The 26,451-nt window shown below is 38.6% G+C and overlaps 2 protein-coding genes across 5 annotated transcripts in view; both read left to right on the forward strand.

Annotated features, from left to right (window-relative positions):
- The window catches only part of Folr1 (folate receptor alpha), a 349,146-nt gene that overhangs the window by 50,343 nt on the left and 272,352 nt on the right, over positions 1–26,451 (forward strand).
- Nup98 (nucleoporin 98 and 96 precursor) overlaps positions 1–26,451 on the forward strand; it is an 82,006-nt gene that overhangs the window by 50,118 nt on the left and 5,437 nt on the right. For all 4 annotated transcript variants that reach the window (XM_027407858.2, XM_027407859.2, XM_027407860.2 and 1 more), the window contains exons 20-28: positions 1,241–1,405; positions 9,023–9,205; positions 10,260–10,413; positions 12,621–13,050; positions 14,353–14,582; positions 17,006–17,272; positions 19,971–20,128; positions 21,936–22,079; positions 24,119–24,261. In XM_027407858.2, coding sequence (XP_027263659.1) covers positions 1,241–1,405; positions 9,023–9,205; positions 10,260–10,413; positions 12,621–13,050; positions 14,353–14,582; positions 17,006–17,272; positions 19,971–20,128; positions 21,936–22,079; positions 24,119–24,261 — 1,874 coding nt within the window. The remainder of the gene's footprint in view (positions 1–1,240; positions 1,406–9,022; positions 9,206–10,259; positions 10,414–12,620; positions 13,051–14,352; positions 14,583–17,005; positions 17,273–19,970; positions 20,129–21,935; positions 22,080–24,118; positions 24,262–26,451) is intronic.

Genomic DNA, 26,451 nt, shown 5'->3' on the forward strand with positions numbered 1-26,451 from the left:
ATCTCCCTAGTCTGATACATGGCAATTCCCCCCCTCTCCCTTTATAGTTCTTGGGTGTGTATGTTTGCATTTGTGTGGTTACAGAAAATGTCACTGTGTAAAAGTGCATGTCAGAAGACAACCTGTGGGAGTCAGTTCTCTGTACTAGAGTCCTGAGGATCAAAATCAGATTGTCAGACTTGGCAGCAGGTACCTTTACCTGCTAAGCCATCCATCTATCTCACTGGCCTTATCATTTTTACTTATAAACACTTGAAAATGGAGAGGTTGGCTATTACTTGTTCTAGATAATCTTACCCAGTGGTTTCTTCTAGGCTGGTGGACAATTTAGCTAGTTGAATGCCTTTGTTTGTATATAGGTAGAGAACAATTAGGTAGTATATGTTAGGATTCATGGAGGATTATATTTTAAATCTCATTGTTTTGTTTGTTGGTTTTGGTTTTTCTTTCACTTTTTTATATTTTAATTAGAAAGAAAATTATTTTACATGATCAATCCCAGGTCCCTTTCCCCACCCCTCTTCCCCTGCCCCCCCCCAACTAACACCCTACTTATCCCATACCCTTTCTGCTCCCAAGGGGGTCTTCAATGTCTGTCTAATTCTTTGGGATAGGGCCTAGGCCAACCCCCTTTTGTCTAGGCTCAGGGAGTATCCCTCCATGTGGGATGGGCTCCCAAAGTCCATTCCTATGGTAGGGATAAGTACTGATCCTGGTTTTGGTTTTTCAAGACAGGTTTTCTGTGTAGCCCCAGCTATCCTGGAACTTACTTTGTAGACCATGCTGGCCTTGAATCTCAAGTAGATCCATCTGCCTCTGCCTTCCTAGTGCAGCAACTAAAGGAGTGCACTACCATGCCTGGCTCATTGTGATATGTATTATATAGCATATATTAATTTAATTTTGAGCAACTATCATATTCCCTGAAAGCTGTCACAATCATAGAAAACTAACGCTGATTATTAACATTTTGTTTTTATTTGAAATGTATTTGTTTATATTTATTCATTTCTCTGCACTGTGCCTTTGGCATCCAGTATTGGGTCGCCTGAAACCAGAGTTTTAAAAACAGTTATAAGCTGACATGTGGGTACTCTGGAAGTACTTTTGAACTGTTGAGCTATCCCTCCAGCTCCTGCTTTAACTATGTTAATATCTCTCCCTATGTCTTTTAACAAAAGTAGATATTACAGAAGAGAACACTTAAAAATTGACTTGGCTGGGTTTCTTTTCTTCTTAGGTGTCCCATTTTTCTAAATATGGCCTTCAGGATTCTGATGAAGAGGAAGAGGAACACCCACCCAAAACTACTTCAAAGAAGTTGAAGACTGCACCTTTGCCCCCTGCAGGCCAGGCAACTACTTTCCAGATGACTCTTAATGGCAAACCTGCACCTCCACCTCAGGTAGAGAAAGGACAGTGAATGTGAATGGAACGGTGATACAGAAGTCAAAGCAGTCCCTCAGCTTTTCAGCTACACAACCCTGGGAGCGTGACACGTACAAGGGAGGAGGCTGAGGTGGTACAGGCTGCTAGTGTTTACTCAACAGTTAAAGAATTCTTTTGCTGTTTGGATCATTCTTCTACAGATTGTAATTCCCAAGTTTTCTCATTTGGACTTGTAATTTTTTATCAGTGATCAACTTGAGATAGCATTTTGCTTGTGTAGGGTTGATGCAAAGTCAAAGTAAATCCTGCTTTTATTGATTTCATGATGTGCGGTCTGATCTTGATCTTTGCCTCCATTGCTTTTTTAAAAGTCAGTTTAGCTTTCTACAAGAGTTTTTAATTTCATTTTCTCAAGTTGTTTGCTTATACTTCAGTTAAACTCATGATACTGTATTTTAATAATCTTTATGAAAATAGATAAAATTAAAAAGCAAGTGTGTAGAAGATAGGGACTACGTTGTTTATTACAAATATTTGTATCATTCTTTTTCAGTATTGTTAAACCAATATAAACCTTTGTCCTTACAGGGAAAGGTTTGTAAATTAATTGAATGCCTACTGATAGAGATTTACTTTTAATGTGGATGTTGTTTATACTCAAATCAAGTTATAGAAATATTTTTAACTTACACACTCCCTCAAAGAAGAGTTGTTTATGGGACTTTGTAAAACACCCTCTACCTCTCAGCTGCTAAAAGCAGGATTTTTCCATGCTACAATTCTTTTGGCTGCTCAAATGTGTGATTTTTATAATTTATTAAATAATTTCCAGGGAGGCACTTTTTGCAGAATCTTGTGTGTGTTTACATTTATGTGTACAGAGTGGAAGGGGAGGGTATGATAAATGTGAAAGTTGGAATTGTTAATATGGAAGGGTTTTGTTTGTTTTTGGTTTTTCAAAATGGGGTTTCTCTTTGTAGCCCTGGGTGTCCTGGAACTAGCTGTGTATATAAGGCTGGCCTCAAACTCAAGCCACCTGCCTTGGCTTCCCAAGTGCTGGGATTAAAGGTATGTGCCACCACCTCCTGGTAGTATTTAAAATATCCCCTTAAAAATGCCTGCTAATAAATATGTAAGTTAGGAGACAGAGAAAGTGAGATCTCTGAGTTTGAGGCCAGCCTGATTGACCTAATATTCTCAAGAAATCTTAAGTGAACATAGTTCTTTGGTTTGTTTGCTTGATTTCTGGTTTTTTCTTTTCTTTTCTTTTTTTGTTTTGTTTTTGTTTTTTTGTTTCAAGACAGGGTTTCTCTGTGTAGCTCTGGCTGTCTTGGAACTCACTTCATGGAACTCAGAGATCTGCCTGCCTCTGCCCTGGCAAACTTTTTTTTTTTTTTTTTTTTTTATCTTTTTTACATCTGTGTGACTCCTAACCCATATTTTTTTTTCTCAATCTTTTCTAAAGAGACAATCAAATATTTTTTTCCTGCTGATAAACATATTATTATGTGGCTGAGAAAAAAAAAAGCTTCATGGTGGAACAGGCCTGTAACCCCAGCACTCCGGAGGCAGAGGCAGGCGGATCTCTGAGTTTGAGACCAGCCTGGTCTACAAGACCCAATCCCAGGACAGCCTCCAAAGCCACACAGAGAAACTCTGTCTTGAAAAACCAAAATAAATAAATAAATGAAGAAATTTATGTAATATTGGCAGTCAGTAGTCAGCTTTAATCACCAGAATCAAGCACTAGGGGAAAAAAAAATCTAAATTCATAAAATGACAGTGTAGTAGTCAAGCCAAATCACAAAACTGAGAACAAAGCCTATCTCAGAGCATGTTCTAGCCAAGAGAGAGCTGGTAAGGATTGAAATTGGGCAAATAGAATACAGTGAGCAGACATGAGAGAGAGAGAAAGATGTATACATTCATTATGAAGATTTTGCTCTTATTGTGTTAAACAGCAGTATTGGGCTCTAGAGTACCCCTTCCCCTAGTGACATTTGAGGGACGGGCTAATTATTAATATTAGTTGCTTTACTTGGCACAGGAAACTACGTGAACTATCTAAATGAACTGAAAAAGATAACACATCTTTCTTTTAATTCTTAAGTCAAAGTTGCTATCGTCACACTGTTGGGTTCTTCTCAGAGAGACTGATTTCTGTAAGGTATTCCTGAACTCTGATGCACCCACACGCTCGCCTACCCCTCCTATGTCAAACTACACACTCTCCTACCCCTTCTATATCAGAGATGGAAGGATGCTAGGTGCTTGTTTGTTGTTTGTTTATCGAGATAGGGTTTCTCTGTGTAGTTTTGTAGACCAGACTGGCCTCAAACTCACAAAGATTTGCCTGCCTCTCCTCCTGATTGCTGGGACTAAAGGCGTATACCATTACTGCCTGGCTTGGAAGGTTGCTTCCTGAGGTATTTAGGAAAGTTTGTATTTTATTTTAAGGATCACATTTATACAACACTGCTTTTTATCCAGCAGTCTCAGTTCTATGTTTCCGGATGGTGTATAAACCTTACCTTTGCTCCTAAAAAAGCAGGTATGACAAAGCATCCAGAAAACACATTTTTGTATGGTCTTCTGTAACTTAGGTAAGAGAATGACACATCATCCTTCACTACAGGTAAATTAAGGCTGCGGTGATTACTAGTTTCAAGCTCCTGATTTGGGATTCCAGTTTCTAGATTACTGCATTAATAATCTGGAGAGCTTGACTTTGATTTTTTTAGATCAACCATCACTTCAGGTCCATGTAACTCCCATGGGGTTCAGACATAACTTAATTTTTAACAATTCTCCCCAGCTGATGGAAATGTCTAGGCAGGGTTTAAAGCCTAGACATAGCTTTTATTCCTAGCCTTATAATTGAAATGAAACTGAGTTCAATAACAGTAAGGCAAGGTAGCTAGCTTGCTTGGAAACATGTTTAGTTAGTAAATTCATTCTAAGAAATGTTTAAAAAAGAAGTATGAATATTTTGTCTGCATGTATATATGTATACCCAATGCATTCCTGGTGCCTGTACAAGATCTGAAAGCATCAGATTTCCTGAAACTGGTGTGATGGATGATTGTGAGCCACCATGTGGATACTAGAAACCAAACCTGGTTTCCTGAAAGGGCAGCAAGTTCTCTTAACTGCTTCATCTCTCCAACCTCTATTTTAAAACTTATTTTTTTTCCTCAGGAAAAAAGGTATCAGGATTTAAGATATAAGATTTCTGTTTGCTGTGACTTGAAATAAAAGGACACTATTCTTTTTTTTAAGATTTTATTTATTTATTATGTATACAACATTCTGCTTCCATATATATATGCACATCAGAAGAGGGTACCAGATCTCATAACAGATGGTTGTGAGCCACCATGTGGTTGCTGGGAATTGAACTCAGGACCTCTGGAAGAGCAGTCAGTGCTCTTAACCGCTGAGCCATCTCTCCAGCCCAAAAGGACACTATTCTAAATGTCTAAGAGTGAGAGAGAGAGAGAGAGAGAGAGAGAGTGTGTGTGTGTGTGTGTGTGTGTGTGTGTGTGTGTGTGTGTGTGTGTGTGTGTGTGTGTGTGTGTGTAGCCACAATTTTCTTTCAGCTATTAGGCCTGTTGATTTTCTTATATCAACTTAAAAATCAAATACAAGCTAATATAATTAAGACTCATGCCTTATCCAGAACTTTTTATTGTGTAAATACAAAACACAAGCCTTTGAAACCCTAATGTTTATATATATATTTTTTTTCAAAGAAAATTATGTGGAAATACTCTTTACAGTTAAAAGACAAGTTGTATTAGAGGTAGGCAAAACTAGTAGTCATATTGGACCCGATTAATTGGCTGAAAGGATAATATCGACTATATAAAAATCTGATCTTGGACTGGTCAATTCATTTTTTTTTTTAATTTAAGAACACCTTGAGTTATCTCATGTTTCCCTTGGAATTAAGAGTTTGTGTATTTAAAGTATTGATCGTGTTGATTAAATGTAGAAAGATTCTTTTGAGTATAAGAATGAACCTTTCTTGCTGGGTGTGGTAGTGCATGCCTTTAGTCCCAGCACTATGAAGGCAGAGGCAGGTGGATCTGAGACCAGCATCTACAGAGCAAATTCCAGGACTTGGCACTCATCAATGTATATCCTGGGTCTCCTTTGTCTCTAATCTATTTTTATGGAATCCTCCCACTTTGCCTACAAGTGCTGTGGGGAAGGATTTCTTGGTGTTTTGTTATCCCTGTGTCAATCAGTGTAATAAGTTGGCACCATTCTTCCTCCCTCCCTTTCCACCCAGCTGTCCTCAGGCCTTCTCCTTTTATGGTCAGTTGCTTTTTTATTTTTTTATTTTTTTTATTTTTTGCTGTGTGCCAGATACTGTATTAGATAGAAAGCACATGTTCATTAAGTGTGGAACCTGAGTAGTTGATGTTCTTGTTACTAGATATAGAAAACAGTCAGCATAATTCCTATTTTCAAGTCTTGACTGCCTGGCAGATGTAAGAAATGATTATAAATTTTAATACATGATGTTAAATGTGAAGAACATAGTACTGTGGAAGCCAAAACCAGTATGCTATCCTGCCCATAGGATGGGGACTATCATAACATTTGTTGAAAGGGAACTCTGGCTGAGGGTGTAGCTCAGTGTAGCATGTGTTTATACCATACACGAGGCCCTTGGTTCCATTCCCAGTTCTGTCCCTCCTAAAGTGAGTTGTTAATATCAGGTGTGGAGTCAGACCTTTAATCCTAGCACTTGAGACACAGGTGAGTGAATCTCTGAGTTTGAGGTGAGTCTGATCTATATATATAAATATATAGTGAGAGCCTTTCTAAAAAGAAGTAAATATATTAGGGAATTTACAGGATGACATTTTCACATAATGACTAGCATAGGAGCATCATTCCAGGATTATCCTTACTAGACCCACTATTTAACCACTGAACCCCCCTTCCCCACAGTTTTAAAGCATAAAAGTAGTCTGATATGATAGTACCTTCACTTTCAGTAGTCATTTAGTTTTGGTAGTGCTTGTGGTCGAACCCATCTGTGTCCTTGAACAAGTCAGGAATATGCTGTGCCACTGAGCCCAGTGTTGCCTTGGGAACATTATCTGGCTTTATTAAAGTAGTATTTGGATAATGCATACATCTTAAGTGGCAATACCCCTCCCTGTACCTTAACAATGCAGTTTTGTTTTTTTGGGTTTTTGTTTGTAATTGTTCATAGGCTCACACTCATTCTTTTAGTAAGGGTATTGGGAGATAGTCATAGTAAATGTGAAATTAAAAAAGAAATTGAAAATGTTGGCTGACGGTTATTTTTATGCCAGGTGATCATAAAAACCTTTTTTAGCTAAGTATAGTGACATATAACTGCAATGCCTCAGCAGTGGGGAAGCTGAGACATCAGGATGTGTATTCAAGGCCAGCTAGGTATCCAAAATAATAAAGGTACAAAAAAATTAAGTATTTTTGTAGATGTATTGCCTGGGTCTGTCTGTGCACCTTTTGTGTGCATTACCCTCAGAGGCCAGAAGAGGGCATTGGATCCCTGGGAACTGTAGTCACAGACCAGTGTTAGGTGCCATATGGGTGCTAGGAATCAAACCTGAGTCCTCTGTAAGATTAACTACTGAGACATATCTTCAACCCACCCCCCAAAAAATAACCTTGATTTATGTATTTATTATTTATTTTAGTTTTTTTCCGAGACAGGGTTTCTCTGTAGGTTTGGAGACTCCTGTAGCCCTCTTTGAAGACCAGGCTGGCCTCGAACTCACAGAGATCTGCCTGCCTCTGCCTCCTGAGTGCTGGGACTAAAGGCATGTGCCACCACTGCCCAGCAAACCTTCCTTTATTTTTTTAAGTGACACTGAAACCCTGTCTTCAAAAAATGAGAAAGACTTGCTATACAGCATTCATTTAAAATGTAACATAAAATAGGCCACTCATGAAAAATCAGCCAGACATTGTGCAGGGATCATATATGTAAGTTATAGCTTGATAAGAGAAGTTATGGATGGTACCTTTTGTCTTGAAAATGTTTTATGAATTGTTATAGTCACTTGTTAACACTGTACTAGGTTCTATATGTGTTTAGGACATAAAAAACAAATGTATTAAACTAGTTAATTTATAATACACTTACATTTTATAAACATTAACCTTTTACCGTGTGTGTGGTATGTGTGTATGCATGTGTTTGTGTGTGCTATACACGAGTACAGGTATGTGTAGAGACTGAGGGTAGAAATGGGTGTTCTCCTTTCTCACTCTCCATCTTCCATCTTTGAGACAAGGTTTTTAACTGAACCTGGCGATTACCAGTTGGCTAGCTGGCCTGCAAGCTCCAGAGAGCATCATGCTTGTGCCTCACAGTGACTGGCTTCTTAACTTGGTGCTGGGAATCTAAACTTGGGTCCTCGAATGGTACTGACTGAGTTGTCTTTTTAGTCTTGTTAATTCTTCTGTCTTATTTTTAAAATTGCTTCATAATGTAATTGTAACTTTTTAAAAATTATTTTTATTTTATGAGCATTGATTGGTGTTTTGCCTGCATGTATATCTGTCTGTGTGAGGGTGTCAGATCCTCTGGAACTGGAGTTACAGACAGTTGTGAGCTGTCATATGGATGCTGGAAATTGAACCCAGATCCTCTAGAAGAACAGTCAGTCTTATTACCCTGAGCCATCTCTCCAACCCCTGTAACTTTTGATTATAGATTATTCCCTGGTTGGAATTGTCCATGATACTGTTGCTTGTTTATCCTGTTAGGGAAATTAAGTGTGGACTTCCTTATATCTCACGTAAGATTGCACATACATTGCACAGCTGACTCCAGTCACTCAAAAGATTAAATTCCAAAACCAAAACTATTAGCTAGAAATTTATTTATAGCTGGGCAATGGTAGCAGATCTGAGTACGAGGTCAACCTGTTGTACAAGGCAAGTTCCAGCACAGCTGCAGTATACAGAAAAACCCTATCTTGAAAAACCAACAAAACAATCTTTACAAAAAATTTAAAGATTGGGGCTAGAGAGACCCAGATTCAGATCTAAGCACCCACATGGTGGTTCATAGCTCTATAACTCTAGTCCCAGGGTATCTAAGGCTGTCTTCTAGTCCCTTGTAGCACCAGGCGCAGGAGGTTCTATGTATATACACGCAAGCAAAATAAACACATTAAATACAAAAAAAAATGGAATTATTCATGGACTAAGTATAATTTGTAAGGATGCCAATGCTTAATAACGGTGCTTTTTTTCTCTTCCCAATTACTTAACAACTCCAAGTCATTTGGGAGGGCAGGGTGACCCTTTGTAAATCAGGAAGCTATAGTTGCTAACAAAGGAAGGTACGGTATAATCTTTGTTTCTGAAGACCACTGCTTGGATGTTGACTTAGATCCTAGACCCTGCCTCAGGATAATTCCAAAAGGATAGTGTATGAACCATTTATGTCCCAGATACTGAGAGAGGCAATTAATGTTAAATTTTCTTAGCAAATCTGCTCACATCTCTTAGAATATGGAGAATATTTCTAGGTCATACTCTAAATAAAATTTATCTGGCCTACCTTTCCTGTGTTTGGGGTATTTTAATCTTCCTTCTCTGTTTTTGCTGTTTGCAGAGCCAGAGCCCCGAAGTGGAGCAGTTAGGGAGGGTTGTGGAACTGGACAGTGACATGGTAGATATCACTCAGGAGCCAGTTTTGGATTCTGTCTTAGAAGAGTGTGTGCCTGAGGATCAAGAGCCAGTGTCTGCTTCGACACACATTGCATCTTCGCTGGGAATTAATCCACATGTCTTACAGGTGAAGTTTTGGCTCATCCTTACTGTGGTAGAAAATCAAACTAACATTCAATTTTTTATATAATATCATAGGTCTTCTTTAATTATTTACTTAAGACCATTGAGAGTTCACTATAATGAAAAAGGAAATAGGCCCATGTCCTAGGCCTCTTTTTCCTAGTATATTGAGGATGATAAGGTGGTTTCTGTTTTTACTGCATAAAATCAAAAGATTTGTTTTCTTAGCCAAGTATTGTAACTTTACTGTCCTGACTTTAGGCAACAAATTAAACAACTGCCAGCACTAAATTCTATTAAATATCATTTTGTTGCTGGACAGTGACTTTTAATCCCAGCACTCAGAGGCAGTGGCAGGCGGATCTCTGTGAGTTCCAGACCAGCCTGGTGTACAAGAGCAAGTTCAAGAACAGCCTCCAAAGCCATAGAGAAACCCTCTCTCAAACCACCCCCCCCCAAAAAAAAAATCACTTTGTCTACTTGACAAGAGTAGTGTTGAGGTTTCAAACTTAGAAAAAATTTTTAAAAGATTTTTATTTATTATATATACAACATTCTGCTTCCATGTATATCTGCACACCAGAAGAGGGCACCAGATCTCATAACAGATGGTTGTGAGCCACCATGTGGTTGCTGGAAATTGAACTAAGAACCCCTGGAATAGCAGACAGTGCTCTTAACCTCTGAGCCATCTCTCCAGCCCCAAACTTAGAAATTTTAAGAACATGGTAAACACATGTTGAATTGCTCTCTTCCTGTAGCTGCAGCATTTTTGTATGAGTTTAACCTTTGACTATGTTTGACTTTTAAATCATTAATTCAGCAAATAACAGCAACCACTGGTGGAACACAGTGAATACAAAGAAGAGAACTTCGTGACTTCAGTCCTTCGGGTACATGCAGTATAGTGGTGTGCTACAGGTCACAAAAATGTTATACTTGCTCTTGTTACAGACTTTAGAAGAAATGGTACTTTTTAAGCTCATCTAAACTGCAATTTTCTTTTGTGGTCTTCCATTTGTGGGAAATAGTCATTCTATAGATACTGCCTTTTTTAGATCATGAAAGCATCATTGCTTGTGGATGAGGAAGATGGAGATGCCATGGATCAACACTTCAGTCACTTCCCCTCCAAAGGAGATACTGTTCAAGAAATCTGTTCTCCTAGACGCCCTATTTCAGCCTCCCACTCATCAAAATCCCGTTCAATCGGTACAGTATAAAATGTGCTGTTTTCACACAAAAAAAACTGTTGTAAGGTCATACTTTTCACATCTTCTAAGCTAAAAGGATTTCTCTAGCCTAACCCCTTATGATTTCAGTCAGCCTGAGATTTGTAGCACGATGTGATCTTTAAAACATACTAGATGTTTGTACTGGCTATAAACTTAACTTTTAAAAATGCTTAAAACTGGGCAGGAGAGATGGCTCAGCGTAAGAGCACTGACTGCTCTTCCAAGAGGTCCTGAGTTCAATTCCCAGCAAACACATGGTGGCTCACAACCATCTGCTATGAGATCTGTTGCCCTCTTCTGGTGTGCAGATATACATGGAAGCAGAACGTTGTATACATAATAAATAAATAAATCTTAAAAAAAATGCTTAAAACTCTGCATTATATGGCATGCCTTTAATTTTAGCACTTAAGAAACTAGGAAAGGAGGATTTTGCATTCAGGATAAGTCTGGCTCCTTAGCAAGACCTCACCTCAAAAAGAAATAAAAATTATTTTATGTATGTGAATGTTTTTCCTGCATGTATGTCTGTATCATTTGTGTTCCTGCTTCCCTCAGGCACTGAGGAGGGTGCGTATCAGATCATCCAAAATTGGGGCTAAAGACTTATAAGCTGTCGAGTGGGTGATGGGAAGCCAAGTCCTCTAGAAGAGCAACTATGTTCTTAACTTCTGAGCCATTTCTCCATCCCAAGAAAAAAAATAACTTTACCTTATTATAGCATTGCTTAGTAACACTTTCTCAGATCTAGTACTGAACATTAAAGTATAGTAACTTCAGTTTTTATCTATGTGAGATTGTTTTGGTTTTTTTTTTTATTTGTTTTCTGTTTGTTTGCTTTTGTTGTTGGGTTTTTTAGGATTTTTTGTTTGTTTGTTTGTTTGTTTGTTTGTTTTTTGAGACATGGTTTCTCTGTATCCCTGACTGTCCTGGAACTCTCTGTAGACCAGGCTCACTCCCAACTCACAGAGATTTAACTGTCTCTGCCTTCAGAGTGATGGGATTAAAGGTGTGCACCAGCATCATCTGGCTATTTTGTTTTTTAATTATACATAAGGCTATGTTTGTGTAAGGATTTAATGTCCTTCAGATTTATGTGTGTTTTTTGCTTGTTCTTGGTTTCGAGACAGGGTTTCTTTGTATTGCTTTGAAGCCTGTCCTCACACTTAGTTTGTAAACCAGGCTGGCCTCTAACTCACAGAGATCCGCCTGCCTCTGCCTCCCGAGTGCTGGGATTAAAGGCGTGCACCACCAACCGCCCATCGAGAACTTGTAATGCTTTTGCAGTTTGATTCCCAGCACCCACATCAGGCATCCCACAAATACCTGTAACTTTCATTCCAGAGGGATTGGACGCGTGGCATCCACAGGCAACTACAGTCATGTTGATACACCTACACGTGTACACATAATTTAAAATGAAACCTTTTTTTTTTTTTTTAATTATTGTTGCTGGGCTGGAGAGAGGACTGCACTTGGAGAGGCCCTGAGTTCAATTCCCAGCAACCACGAGGTGGCTCACAGCTATCTGTAATGAAATCTGGTGCCCTCTTCTGGTGTGCAGGCATACATGCAGACATAACATGTGTACACAATAAATAAACAATATAAGTATATTGTTTTATATATATTTATATATAAATAAACAATATATATATATATGTTTTATATATATATAAAAGTATTGTTGCTGGGCAGTGGTGGTGCACACCTTTAATTTCAGGGCTTGAAAGGCAGAGGTAAGTGAATCTCTGTGAGTTCAAGACCAGCCTGGTCTACAGAGTGAGTGCCAGTACAGGCTCCACAGTTACACAGAGAAACCCTGTCTCAAAAAAACAAACAATTATTATTATTATTATAAGCCATACAGCTTACAGCGATGGCACACTCTAATCCTTGCACTAGTGAGGCAGAGGAAATGGGATCTGAGTTCAAGGACATCTTGATCTACATATTGATCTATATAGATCAATATAGCCAGTGCTATATTGTAGCCAGGTGTGGTGGTGAGACCAGCCTGGTCTACCTAGTGAGTTCTAGGACATAAGCTACATAGTGACTGTGTCTCAAGAAATCAAAAACAAAAGTAATTATTGTAAAATCGGAATATCTTCACCCTTAGTGGTTTTTATTGCTATGGAAGAAATAAGCTGTTGTTTTAGAGTCTTTTTCTCCTTGTTTCAGTTGGTGGGTTGCTGCAATCAAAATTTGTAAGTGGAGCTTTTCTTTCACCAAATGCCTCCATGCAAGAATGTCGAACTCCCAGAACATCATCTCTAATGAATGTCCCATCCACATCCCCCTGGTCTGTCCCTCTGCCACTGGCCACTGTGTTCACAGTGCCCAGCCCAGCTCCTGAGGTTCAGCTGAAAACAGTGGGGATACGCAGGCAACCAGGGCTAGTCCCTCTTGAAAAATCTGTTACATATGGCAAGGGGAAACTCCTGATGGACATGGCTCTATTCATGGGACGTTCATTTCGGGTTGGTTGGGGCCCCAACTGGACTCTTGCTAACAGTGGAGAACAACTACATGGCTCCCATGAACTGGAAAATCATCAGATTGCCGATTCTATGGAATATGGATTCCTGCCCAATCCTGTAGCTGTTAAATCGTAAGTTATGTTTCCTGGTGCTTTTTGCGAATGACATTGTAATTGGGGGCTATTCTTATTTTTTTATACTACATAACAAGTTTATCTACATTTAGGATGAATTAAATGAATATGATTACTTATTTTTGAAGGTGATTTTGGAAAAACAAAAATCAGTGTCTTGAACATCACAGTTAGGAAAATCCATTCTAAATTTAATGATTGACTCTAGATGATGATATAAGATTTTGGAGATTATTAATATCTTAAACTGCATCAAGGTCAGGCTGTCTTCTGCTCATCTGAACTTAAGAGTCTTTCTAGACATGGGGGCACATACCTGAATCCTAGCACTCAAAGATATGCAGAAATGATCACAAGTTGTAGGCTAGCCTGAGCTATATAGCAAGAATCTAAGAACCTATCTTAGAAACTCAAGTGCTAGGATATAGCCCAGTAGAATAGTGGAACCGCACTTCCCTAGCATGCCCTGGCTTCAGTCTCTAGCCCTTCATTTAAAACGAAAACAAACAAAGGAATAAGTAATCTAGAATCTGGCCATGTGTGGTGGTATACACCTATATAATCTAGTCACTTGGGCAGTGAAGCCTGGAGAATCAAAAAGTTAGTCTTTATAACTCTTGACATCAAAGTAATTGCAAATTAGGTATTCTATAATAAAGCTTTGGCCTTTGAATTTTGTAGTGTCATCACAAGCAAGTGATGAAACCACTAACTACTGATTCCCACCCACACTTGTACCTTGATCGGTGCTCTGTTGCATTACAGTTCATTCGTCTATCCTACATTTGTTCAGTGAGTTTATACATGTTGACAGTATAAATGTTTCTTACTATTTCAGTCCATCTCCAATTAGTCTTTTTAAGATTTAAGAAGCAAAAAAAGAAAGAAAGAAGTTTCCAGACACTTGGCTGTTAAAAAAAAAAAAAAAAAAAGATTTAAAAAGCTGAGGCTATAAAGGTGGCTAAGTGGCTGAGAGTATTTCCTGCTCTTCAGAGGACCCATGTTTGGTTCCCAGCACCCACATTGGGCAGTTTTGCTGTAACTCAGTGCAGGGTATCTGACACCTGCTCCTGGCCTCTTCAAGCATCATTTGCCTCAGACCACAGCTTGCACACATACACTTAAATAAAAATATATCCCAAAAATCATTTCTAAAAACAGAAATAAGCTCTGAGAGCTGCAAATATAGCTCTGTTGGAATGCTTCTTATTCTATTGGAAGTCAGCAAAGAAACAATAGCTGGTATAGGTAAATTTCACCTGTTTCTTCATTTTCTGACTCATCCGTTGTTTCTTCCAGTCTATCTGAATCCCCATTCAAAGTTCATTTGGAAAAACTCAGTTTGAGACAAAGGAAGCTGGATGAAGATCAGCAATTATACCAGACACCTCTGGAGCTCAAGTTAAAACATAGCACTGTCCATGTAGACGAGCTGTGTCCTCTCATTGTCCCCAATCCTGGAGTTTCAGTCATTCATGATTATGCAAATTGGGTTAAGGAATCACCCAGAGATTTACTGGAAATACAAAGTAAGTACTCATCATGTTGCTAACCTTTGACATCCCAGGAGTCATGTTGACAGTAGCATGTGTTTCTAGGAGACATATTCTTTATAGGTATAAGGTGACTTCCTGTGCTTAATGAATTTCTGCAACTCACCTGGGACAAGAAGAAAGAAATTATGAGTTACCATTTGTAATTATTCTTATGCAACTTAAAAGCCTTTAGTTAGATTGAAAAAGTAATAGTAGTGTCATGAGAGTAGGTGAAAAGAAACCCTTTAACTGACAAATGACAAAGACATTTAGTAACATTGCTTAAAGTTCTATGTAGGAAGTTTAGATTTGTAATTATCATTGTGTCAGGAGATCTGCATTTGTTATTTGCCCTCTATCATTATTGGCATGTGCTAACTGTGTGTGTGTGTGTCTGTCTGTCTGAACATAATTTGATCATATTCACCCTCTATTATAACTATTAATTAACTTTATCCCTTCTGTATCTCTGTTAGTCCTTTTTACACTCATGTATATCTGTCTGTCTGTTCTTTTGTTTTTTGAGACAAGGTTGCTCTATGTAGCCCTAGCTATCCTGGAACTCAATCTATAGACCAGGCTAGCCTCTAACTCTGTCTTCCAAGTACTGTTAAAGGCATATGCCACTAGCATAGATTTCCTTTCTTTTTTTTAAACTTCCTTTTTCCTAAATTCCACTTGTAAAAGAGAGCATGGGATACAGATTTGATTTGATTTTGCTTGGAGTCTGGCTTATTTTGCTTACCATCCATTTACCTGCAGATGGCCTAGTTTAATTCTTCATGATTGCTCAGTAAACCTCCACCATGTGTATCACCCACACTTTTTCTATCCATTACCTCTGTTGATTGAGATCAAGAGTGATTCTCTAACTTGGCTGTTGTAAATCATGCTGCAGTCACAGTAGGTGTTCAGATATCTCTTTATGAGTTGACTTTAATTCTTTGGGATAAGAGGTTATATGGCTAAATCACACTGTAGTTAGATTTTAATTTTTTCAGGAACCTCCATACTGGTTGCCATAGTGACTGGACTAATTTACGTTTCTAGCAACAAGTTGAAATTTCCTTTTCTCTACAAGTCATCAGCCAGTATTTGTCTTTTTTTTTTTTTTTGGTTTTGTTTTATTTTTCCTTGATGTTAATCATTCTAACTGGGGTGAAATGGAATCTCAAGGGTTTTTTTCCCCCCCCTAGTGGTTAAAGATTTTTACTTCATTTGAAAAGTGTTAGCTCATTTGCTTAGCGATTTATTGATTTGTTTGGTTTTATTACTTTTTTTCTTTTTTAGTTATTTTCTATTACATATACTAATCCCCTGTTAGACAAACAGCTTGCAAAGATTTCCTCCCATTTCATTATCTGTCTTTTGACCATTAATCCTTCTGCCATTCAGAGGCTCTTTGCTCAGCACTCACTGCTTATTGGGTTTTCTGCAAGAGGTCACTACCTAGTTCTGTATCTTAGTGTTTAGTCAGTGTTTTCCTGTTACAGTATAAATGTCTCAGGTCTTAGATAAAGATCTTTGACCCATTTTGAGTTGTTCACTTTCAAAGTGTGGAATAGGACTCTGTCCTCAGTCTCCTACACTTGAATATGCAGTCTTGCTAGCACCTCTTATTAAGCAGCTGACCTTCTCTGGGGTTTTGGGACCTTTATTAAGACTCATATGGTAGGCCCAACATTGTATTTAGTGTTTGTGTGTGTGCATGTGTGTACATGTGTATATATATGTGCCACTCAAATGTGTGGAGGTCAACTTGTAGGACAACAACCCTAGCAGTGTCATTGTTTCCACCAGATGTCTCAGGGTCTTTGAGAATGCAGAAAGCAAACCAGCTAAAGCAGTCTGCTGCTATGGGGGAAGTGAGGTACACATGATGAATGATTCCCAGCACCTGCATGGAGGCCCACAACTATTGTATCTGCAATTCCAAGGGAGCTAATGTCCTCTTCTGACTCCTTTGAGCACCAGGCATACATGCTGTGCAGACGGACGGACGGACGGACGGACAGACAGACAGACAGACAGACAGACATACATACATACATACATACATACATACAAACAAACAAAACACCCATACACATAAAATAAGTTTTTAAAGTGTTTTATGGCAGAATTGGAGAATCTTTTCTGGACTATCATAGTTAATAGCCATAATTGGACTAGAAGAACTTAGGGGAGGAGCATCAGGTTATGTTTGTTATGTAAGTGTCACAGGTACATAGAGTGAGTAAATATACCCTGTGCCTGTGCAGCTTATAAGTTGGGATGAATGGGTTGGGAGTAGTGAGCTCACAAACTTGGATGAGTGCTTGTGGTGGTAATTCATGTCATTTGCACCACAGTTAGTGATGGGCTCTCGGGTGAGTGATTGCCGAACTTTCATAGTGTTGCTTTTTGTACTTTCTTAGTTGTGAAGCACTGGAGCCTGACATGGACATTATGTGAAGCCCTATGGGGCCACCTGAAGGAGCTTGACAGCCAGCTGGATGAGCCCACAGAATACATCCAAGTTCTGGAGCGAAGAAGAGCTTTTTCCCGCTGGCTGTCCCATACTGCTGCACCTCTGATTGAAGAGGAAGTTTCCTTAAACCGAAGAGACAGTCCCATAGAAGCTGTCTTCAGCTACCTCACAGGCAATAGGATTAGTGAGGCCTGTTCTCTGGCACAGCAGTCAGGTAGGGATGAGATCCTCTGCATCACCACCTACTTCCTTTGTACTGTCCCTGATCCTTAATTGTAATTTGGCTTCTAACTGTATCCCAGGAAGATTGTTGGTTCCTCTAGAGACTGTGTTGTGTCTTGTTCTCCTAACAACTCTGATAACTTAAATATTGTTTATTTAGTAAAAATTTTGTTTGATTTGTTATATGCATTTGTAATAAGAAAATGCAGAAAGCAATAGGACAAAATCACCAAAATTCTAACACTTTGTCATAGTAAACATTTTCAGTGTGTGTTCTGTGCTTAGATGGTTATCCTTGTAATACATGAAGTATACACAAATGCATGCACATATACATGGAAATGTTTCAAACTTGGTATCCTAGTTGTTCTCACTAGTATAGTGAGTGGTGAGTATCCTTGCCTGTTGAAGATAATTTCCTGATGTATATTCTGTTCTCATATAAAATATTATAGATAGCTATAATCAAGTGTTTCTTAGCAATCTTTTAATATAACATTGTCATATTTCCTTTGACATATATTTGTGTGTGTGCGTGTGCGCACGAGCACATGCACAAATGAACATCTATGGACATATATGGAGGCCAGAAGAAGCTGATAGGTGTCTTCTTCTATCACTGTCTATTCTTCTCCCCGAACTAGAGCTGAACTAGCATTTTTCTCAACTATGCTGGTAGCCAGCAAACTTCCTGTCTCCAGCCCCACTTGGATCTGGGTGTGCATGGGATACCCAGCTTGTTGCATAGGTGCTAGAAGCCAAATGATTGCACAGCAAACCCCCCTTTTTGTTTGTTTTTTGTTTTTCCTGGGTTTCTCTATGTAATTGCTACTTACTTTGTAGACCAGGCTGACTTTGAATTCAGATAGATCCTGAGATTAAAGGTGTGTGACACCACTGCCTTGCTAGAGCAAATCCTCATAACTGTTGATCCATCCTCAAGTCCCCTTGTGGACATTCTTTGATTTTCATATTTCTTTTTACATCCCCTCCTTTCTAGAAATAATCTGAATATTTTATACATAGGTCTTTTGTAACAATTCATCATTTCATCCAAATATACAGAATTTTAACTTCTAGATTGAAATATTTACTTGGATTTAAGATTTGTGCCTTTTAAGTTTTTCTGTTAGTAAGATATTCAGCAATTACTTTATAACCGTCTTAACAGAAATCTTGATGAAAATAAGGACATAATTAAGCATAATTTATAGATGTATGATTAAACTTTGAATCAGACTTTGTTGAGTGGAACCTGCTTTATTCAAAGTCAGATAATTACAGCCATCAACTATATTTGTTTTGGTGAGTTTGGCCAATTTGAGATTATAGGAATAGAAAACACAGAAAGCTAAATCAGCAACATTGTAGAAAATCTATAGATGTGGGTGGTGGTGGAACAGGCCTTTAATCCCAGCACTTGGGAGGCAAAGGCAGGTGGATCTCTGTGAGTTCGAGACCAGCCTGATCTCCAAGAGCTAGTTCCAGGACAGCCTCCAAAGCTATACAGAGAAACCCTGCCTCAAAATACCACCACTCCCCACCCCATCCCCCATCCCCCACCCTGGCAAAAAAAAAAAAAAAAAAAAAAAAACAGTAGATGCTTTGTTTGTGGTGCATACCTTTAATCCCAGCAAATGAGAGGCAAAGCTTCACAGAGAGACCCTGTTTCAAAAGACAGGTAAATAGGCGTGTAGAAAGATGGGAAGAGATAGGTGGGTAGATACAGATAAGTAGACAGACAATAAGTAAATAAATACAAACAACACTTATCAACCAACATTGCCTGGCTAATTCTAATCAGAGGGAATTATAGTCAATGAATTATTGTACCAAGATATGATAAGCCTCTCTGAACTTAGCTGTCTCTGTTGAACATGCTATTTAAGTATATTAACCAATAGGTATAGACACACAAAGAATCTTTCTTTTTTCTTTTGTCACCTAGAATACTAGTAGTTCATGGCCAAGTGGACTGCAGTGCTTACTTAGGTCATTCTTTGACAAATCACATGTAGTCAGAGCAAACTTGTGATCCTTTTGCAGTCTAATTTGTGAAATGAGCCTTTTGAGATGATAGTTTTAATTTCTGGCAGGACACAGGGTTGGGGCTAGCTCAGCTCTTAAGAGCACTGGCTGCTCTTCCAGCACCCACATGACATTTCACAAACCACATGTGTGTGTGTGTTGTTTAGGGTTCAGTTTCTTGTTTCTCTGTGTCATTGTGTAGTGCACTCTAGTTGGACTTGTTATCAATTATGTCATCTCATTTTCATGGTAGACTGCTGAATCATATCATACTTTCCTCATTTCTGTCATTTTGGGTTTTTGTTTGTTTTTACAGACAGGGTTTCTCTGTGTAGCCCTGGCTGTCCTGGAACTCTATAGACCAGATTGGCCTCAAACTCAGAGATTTGTCTGCCACTGCTTCCCAGAGTATTGCCATACCTAGCTAACTTTATTCCAGTTTATAGATATGTAGTGCCTTGCAAAGGGGTCACAGAAGGAGTAGAAAATCTACTGTTACCTCTACATATTGTATTCCTTTTTGAGTTAAAGTACTTTGAAGATATTCCTTAAGTAGAAAGTATCTGTAATTTAAGACTGATGTTAATTTTCCTACCAATGCCTCGAAGAAGTACCATGGTAATAGCCTGTATTTCACCAGAAAACTTGTGTTTGCCCCATAGGTGATCATCGCCTTGCTCTTCTTTTGTCTCAGTTGGTGGGAAGCCAGTCAGTCCGAGAACTGCTCACTATGCAGTTGGCCGATTGGCATCAGCTCCAGGCTGACAGCTTTATCCAGGATGAGAGATTGCGCATATATGCCCTATTAGCTGGAAAACCGGTAATGTGTTAATTTTTCTTATAAAGTGTACACTGCTAATATAAATGCCGATTTGGTCTTATGTCTAGGTAGAAATATTTCCCAATTAATATGCCAGATAGCCAGGCATGATGGCTCACACCTTTATTCCAAGCATTTGGGAAGCAGAGGAAGATTGGTCTCTATGAAATGTAGATCAAGTTCAAGGCAAACCTGGTCATGATATACCCAGTATAACTGGGGCTACGTAAAGAGACCTGTCTCAAAAAAAACATGTCAGGCTGGGCAGTTGTAGCGCAGGCCTTTAATCCCAGCACTTGGGAGGCAGAGGCAGGTGAATTGCTGAGTTCAAGGCCAGCCTGGTCTACAGAGTGAGTTCCAGATCTACACAGAGAAACCTGTCTCACGGGGGAAAAAAAAAAGAACAAATAAAAACCATGTTATACAGCTAACTAAACAAAGAAATATCTAATGTTAGATATATTGTGTACCTCTAATCTCAGTACACAGAGGGCAAGGCCAAAGGATTGCCGTGGCTTCAAGACCAACCTGAGCTACATAGTGAGTTCTTAGTCAAGACTACATAAGAAAGCCCTGTCTTGAGGCTGGAGAAATGGCTCAGAGGTTAAAAGCACTGGCTGTTCTTGTAGAGGTTCTGAGTTCAATTCCCAGCAACCACATGGTGGCTCACAACCATCTATAATGAGATGTGGTGGCCCCTTCTGGTGTACATGCATATATACATATATATATGTATATGACTATATGCACTTGTTTGTGTTCTTATACTCGCTTTCAAGCATGTGTGTGTATGTACCACAGCACATGTATGAACAAAGAATATTTTGCCAGAGTTGATTCTCTCAGGTGGGTCTTGGGAGTCAAACTTAGGTTCTCACACCCACTCAGCCATCTCACTGGCCTAAAATAATTATTTTAATTATATAAACTTTAAAATCAGGGCTGGCAAGATGACACAGCAGGTAAAGAAAGACACTTGCTGTCAAGCCTGACAACCTGAGTCCATTCTGTCCATAGAACCCACATAATAGAAGGAGAGACGAGCTGATTCTCACACTCTGACTTAACACATACACCATGCCATGCATATGCCCACATACAATAATAAATAAGTACAGAGAAAGTTTAGTATTGAAATCTACTGTATCCTATATCATAGTAATGTTTACATAGTAAACTATATGTAATTATCTGTCTTCTCAGACTTTTTTTAAAAAATTTGTTATGTATACAGTATTCTGTCTGTATGTATCCCTGGAGGCCAGAAGAGGGCACCAGATTTCATTACAGATGCGAACCACCACGTGGTTACTGGAAATTGAACTCAGGCCCTCTGGAAGATCAGCCAGTGTTCTTAGCCACTGAACCGTCTCTCCAGGCCCTCAGACATTTTCTTTTTTTACATCTATATTGATATATAGGTTCACTTTTGTATGTGTTTATATCCAAGCAAAGTCAGTTATAGAGAAATGATTCTGAATTTTTTTTTTCTTCAATTTACTGTGTGTGGACATTTTTCCATGTAATGTAATATCATTCTTTTTAATAGCACCACTCTTCATTTTACTAAAAATGGAGTAATTATTTTAAGCCAGTTTTTGCTGCATACTCTTTGATTATCTGATTCTGTGTATGTCTGTCTCATCGAAGAAGTGTCTTAATCCTAGCACTTGGGAGAGTCTCTTAAGAACAGCCTGTTCTACAGAGTGAAGTCCTGTCTCAAAAACAAAACAAAAAGTGAGCAGCTTGTAGACAGGCAGTAATAACCAGCATAAAGTTGTCATAAAGGTGCTTTTGTCTCCTGCAGGTGTGGCAGCTCTCAGAACAGAAGCAAATCAATGTATGCTCCCAGCTGGATTGGAAACGTGCCCTTGCTGTCCATCTTTGGTATTTGCTTCCACCAACAGCCTCCATTTCCAGGGCTCTCAGCATGTATGAAGAAGCATTTCAGGTATGTGTGTTCAGAAGAACCAGGTGAGAACTCTATTGTGTTTTGTCTTTCCAGAGAAGTCCTGTAAACTGGGCATGATGGGCACACCTTTAATCCCAGCACTTTGGGACTCAGAGACAGGTGGCTGTCAAAGGTTATGTGGTGAAACCCCTGGCTCAAAAAAGAAAAAAAAAAAAAAGTAAAAGGGTGTACAGAGAAAAAGCCATCAAATCACATTTTATAATACAATACTTACTTTGGATTGCCCTCTTTGAAAATACTGTAAAATTCAAAGAAATTCAAAACTTCAGCCCTTACCTTGCCTCTTTCCATTTGTTTTTACCCTATTCAGAATAGTGATTAATTTTCTTACTATTTTTTTCTGCCTCTAAACCAAGGGATTTTTCATTTCTAAGACTATCTTACCCCTTTGGGAATTGCTTAAGCCTGACCTCAGGTTTAGTTTGCCCCATATTAACGTTTAAGATGAAGTTCATCAATATCGGGCTAGAGAGATGGCTTAGAGGTTAAGAGCACTGACTGCTCTTCCAGAGGTCCTGAGTTCAATTCCCAGCAACCACATGGTGGCTCACAACCATCCGTTATGAGATCTTGGTGCCCTCTTCTGGTGTGCAGATATATATGGCAGCAGAATGTTGTATACATAATAAATAAATAAAATCTTTTAAAAATTCATCACTATCATTTTTTCATATCCCTTGTCATTGTTGACTTAAAAAGCTGTTTATTGCTGAGCGTTGGTGGCACACGCCTTTAATCCCAGCACTCTGGAGGCAGAGGCAGGCGGATCTCTGTGAGTTCGAGGCCAGCCTGGTCTATACAGAGTGAGTTCCAGGACAGCCAGGGCTACATAGAGAAACCTTATCTCAAAACACCAAAAAAAAAAAAAAAAAGTTAAAGCACCACTACACCTTGCTGAGTATTTGTTTTGTTGTTTTTAATTTTTTAAACCTTTTTATGAGTTACTTGTTTTTAAGACAAGGTTTCATGTAGCCTAGTCTGACTTTGAACTTATGGTCCTCCTTGTTTGCCATGATTCCTTTAATTGTTTCTTACTTATTCACATTTTAAATTGGTTTTTATAGAATTCATCTAAGCAAAGAGAGCCCTTAAACTGTGATAGTTACGTATAATGCCCATACTTCTAATCTCAGCACTCAAAAGGCTGAGAAAGGAAGGTTGACAAGAATTAGAAGCCAGCCTGGGATATAGACTGGGGAGAGGGGGGCATGAACACACACACACACACTCATTCAGAATTGTCACGAATTGTAGCCTGGTGTGCTGCCACACACCTTTAATCCCAGCACTGGGGAGGCAGAGACAGGCAGATCTTTGTGAGTTCCACAACACCTACAGCTGCATAGAGCAACTGTTCTCAACTTGTGGGTTGCAACCCCTTTGGAGGTGGGGAGTGGTCAAATGAAACTTAGGAGTCACCTAAGATCATCAGAATCAGCCAGGCGTTGATGGAGCATGCCTTTAATCCCAGCACTCGGGAGGTAGAGGCAGGCAGATCTCTGTGAGTTCGAGACCAGCCTGGTCTACAAGAGCTAGTTCCAGGACAGCCTCCAAAAGCCACAGAGAAACCCTGTCTCGAAAAAACCAAAAAAAAGGAAAAAAATAAAAAAAAAGAGATCATCAGAATCAACAGATATTTATATTATGATTCCTAACAGCAAAATTATGAAATAGCAACAAAAATAGTTTTATGACAGGGAGTCACCACAATACGAGGAACTGTAACTAAAGGGTTGCAGCATTGGGAAGGTTGAGAACCTCTGACATAAAAATACCTTGTTTCACAAAAAAAGGAAGAGAAAAAAGACTTGTGACCAAGAGTGGACAAGTGTGGGAATCTAGTGAGCTATTCGAAGTCTTTACCAGATTGAAAACAGGTGTGTCAAAAAAGGTTAAAAATCCTTGGTTCTTTTAAGCCTTACAGCATCCTTAATACAGGTGTCTGAATAATTGAGACATAATACTAATTGAAAAAACTAGCAACATTTTTATTGCTATATCAAATTCTTACTTTTCAGAATACTTCTGAGGGTGATAAATATGCCTGTTCCCCTCTTCCTTCATACCTGGAAGGTTTGGGCTGTGTGGTAGAGGAAGAAAAAGACACACGGAGACCACTTCAGGATGTTTGCTTCCATCTTCTAAAACTCTATAGTGACAGGTAAACCAGGACCAGGCATGGTAATTGCTTCAATCAATTTCATTGAGATACAATTTACATATAAATAAGTTATGCAGTTGGATAGACATTATCACACAGTAATTACCAACCCAACTGAAACATTGCTATCACCTCCAGAAACTTCCTAATATGATCTAGGGAGTTTAGTTGATTGATTTAATCAATTAATCCTAGTCCTAAACAACAGTGTGTGGTGGAGTGTTACTATAAATTAATTTTGACATATTTGAATTCATTCTGTACTCTTTTGTGTCTGGCTTCTTATCACTGAGCATAATAGTGGGATTTAGCCATGTTAATATAAGGGATATTTGTTTTGACTTTGTAGATTTTTTTTTATAAGTTCATGTCGATTTGCTGGTAAATAGTTAGATATTGTTGGTTTGACTGTGAAAGATAAAGATGCTATGAATATTTATTTACATAACTAGCTGTAATAAGCCTGGTCTTTGGCACAAGCTACTATGGCAGCTGAAGTATGAAAGCTTCACTAGAGTCCATAAGTTTCAGTTTACCAGGCAACATACCAAGACCCATCTAAAAAAAAGTAATTGTTACTTTACATTTTCACTAGTGATATATAAAATCTCTAATTGTTATTGTCCACTTCAGAACTTAATATAGTATGTAGTGATATTCTCTGTGTATTTTATGTATTTATTTTGATATATTTATTTGTCTTTATTTTGATAGTTTGAGACTGGGTCTCTAAATAGGCTGGCACTCTATGTAGCCTAGGCTAGCCTTGAACACAACTTTGTTAGAATTAACTAGGATTTTTTTGTTTTCTTTTTTCTGTTCACAGCTAATAGGCCACAGCTTATTTCTACTTTTCCAGATGCTTTCTTTAAATACAGAATATTAGTGTTAGTTATAAAATAAAAATTGTACAGGACTGTTTCACCGAGAAACACTGTCCTAAAAAAAACAAAATATAGAAATTGTAGTACATGTATAAATAAAATTTAACATTCATCTATTTTTTGCTACCATCTATTTAAATCTTCTTGCTTTTTTGGTTATTTGATGGTTTGGTGGTTTGTTTGGTTTTGGTTTCTTTGGTTTTTTGAGACAGGGTTTCTCTAGAAGTAGACCAGACTGGGTGGTTTGTTTTTAAAACAGGGTCTCTCTATGGAGACCATGCTGGCCTTGAGCCTGCTTCTGCCTCTGCCTCATGAGTGCTTGGGACAAGTGTGCCCCATCATGGCTGGCCTAGATTTAATTATTGTATTTTATGTGTATGACTGTTTTGGGCTGTGTATAATAAATGCAACACTCCAATGTCTGGTGCCCTTAAAAGTCAGAAGAGGATGTCAGATTACCCAGAACTAGAGTTGTGGATTTTTTTTTTTTTTTTCCAAGTCATGAGCATATTGGTGCATGTGAGTTAGAGGACACCTTTCTAAGTTTCAGTTTGCTGAAGTTTCAACAGTATATAACTTGCTTATAATTATAGAACTTTTGACATTTTTATTTATCCACAAGTCAGGTTGTGATCATTTCTGTGGTTTAGTGAAGTAAAATATTTAAAGTTTTTCACAGTAGCTGAGCATTGGGATGCACCTTAGTCCCGACACTCAGGAGGCAGTGGCAGGTGGATCTCTGCATCCATCCTGGTCTACATGGCAAGTTCTAGGACAGACAGGGCTATCTCAAAAAATAGCAGAAAAAATTATTCATAGCTTTTTCTTATGCTTTTAAAATATTTATAGAATCTATAATAATCATGAATTCCTGATACTGGTGATTTTTATTTTCTCATTGTCTATGCAATTAGGATTTTATTGGTCTTTTAAAGAACCAGTGTTTGGTTTCATTGCGTTTTATTCCTGTTATTTATCCTGCTCAGAATAAAAGAGAAAAGCTTTAATGGATAAGTACATAGAGTAGAACCATCACTCAGTACTTCTACATTAGAATGACTGAAATTGCCAGTCTTTGGTGGCACACACCTTTAATTCCAGCACTTGGGAGGGAGGCAGAGTTCAAATCCAGCCTGGTCTACAGAGTGAGTTCCAGGACAGGCTCCAAAGCTACACAGAGAAACCCTGTCACAAAAAAAGTGGGGGGGAAGGGGGGACGACAGAAACGGTGAAAGTTCATCTATTAGAATACTAGCATCAAACCTGTTAGATGGCACCCCCTCATGACAGAGGTGTCTAGTATTAC

Source organism: Cricetulus griseus, chromosome 3 (assembly GCF_003668045.3).
Source record: "Cricetulus griseus strain 17A/GY chromosome 3, alternate assembly CriGri-PICRH-1.0, whole genome shotgun sequence".
NCBI classification, from domain to species: domain Eukaryota; kingdom Metazoa; phylum Chordata; class Mammalia; order Rodentia; family Cricetidae; genus Cricetulus; species Cricetulus griseus.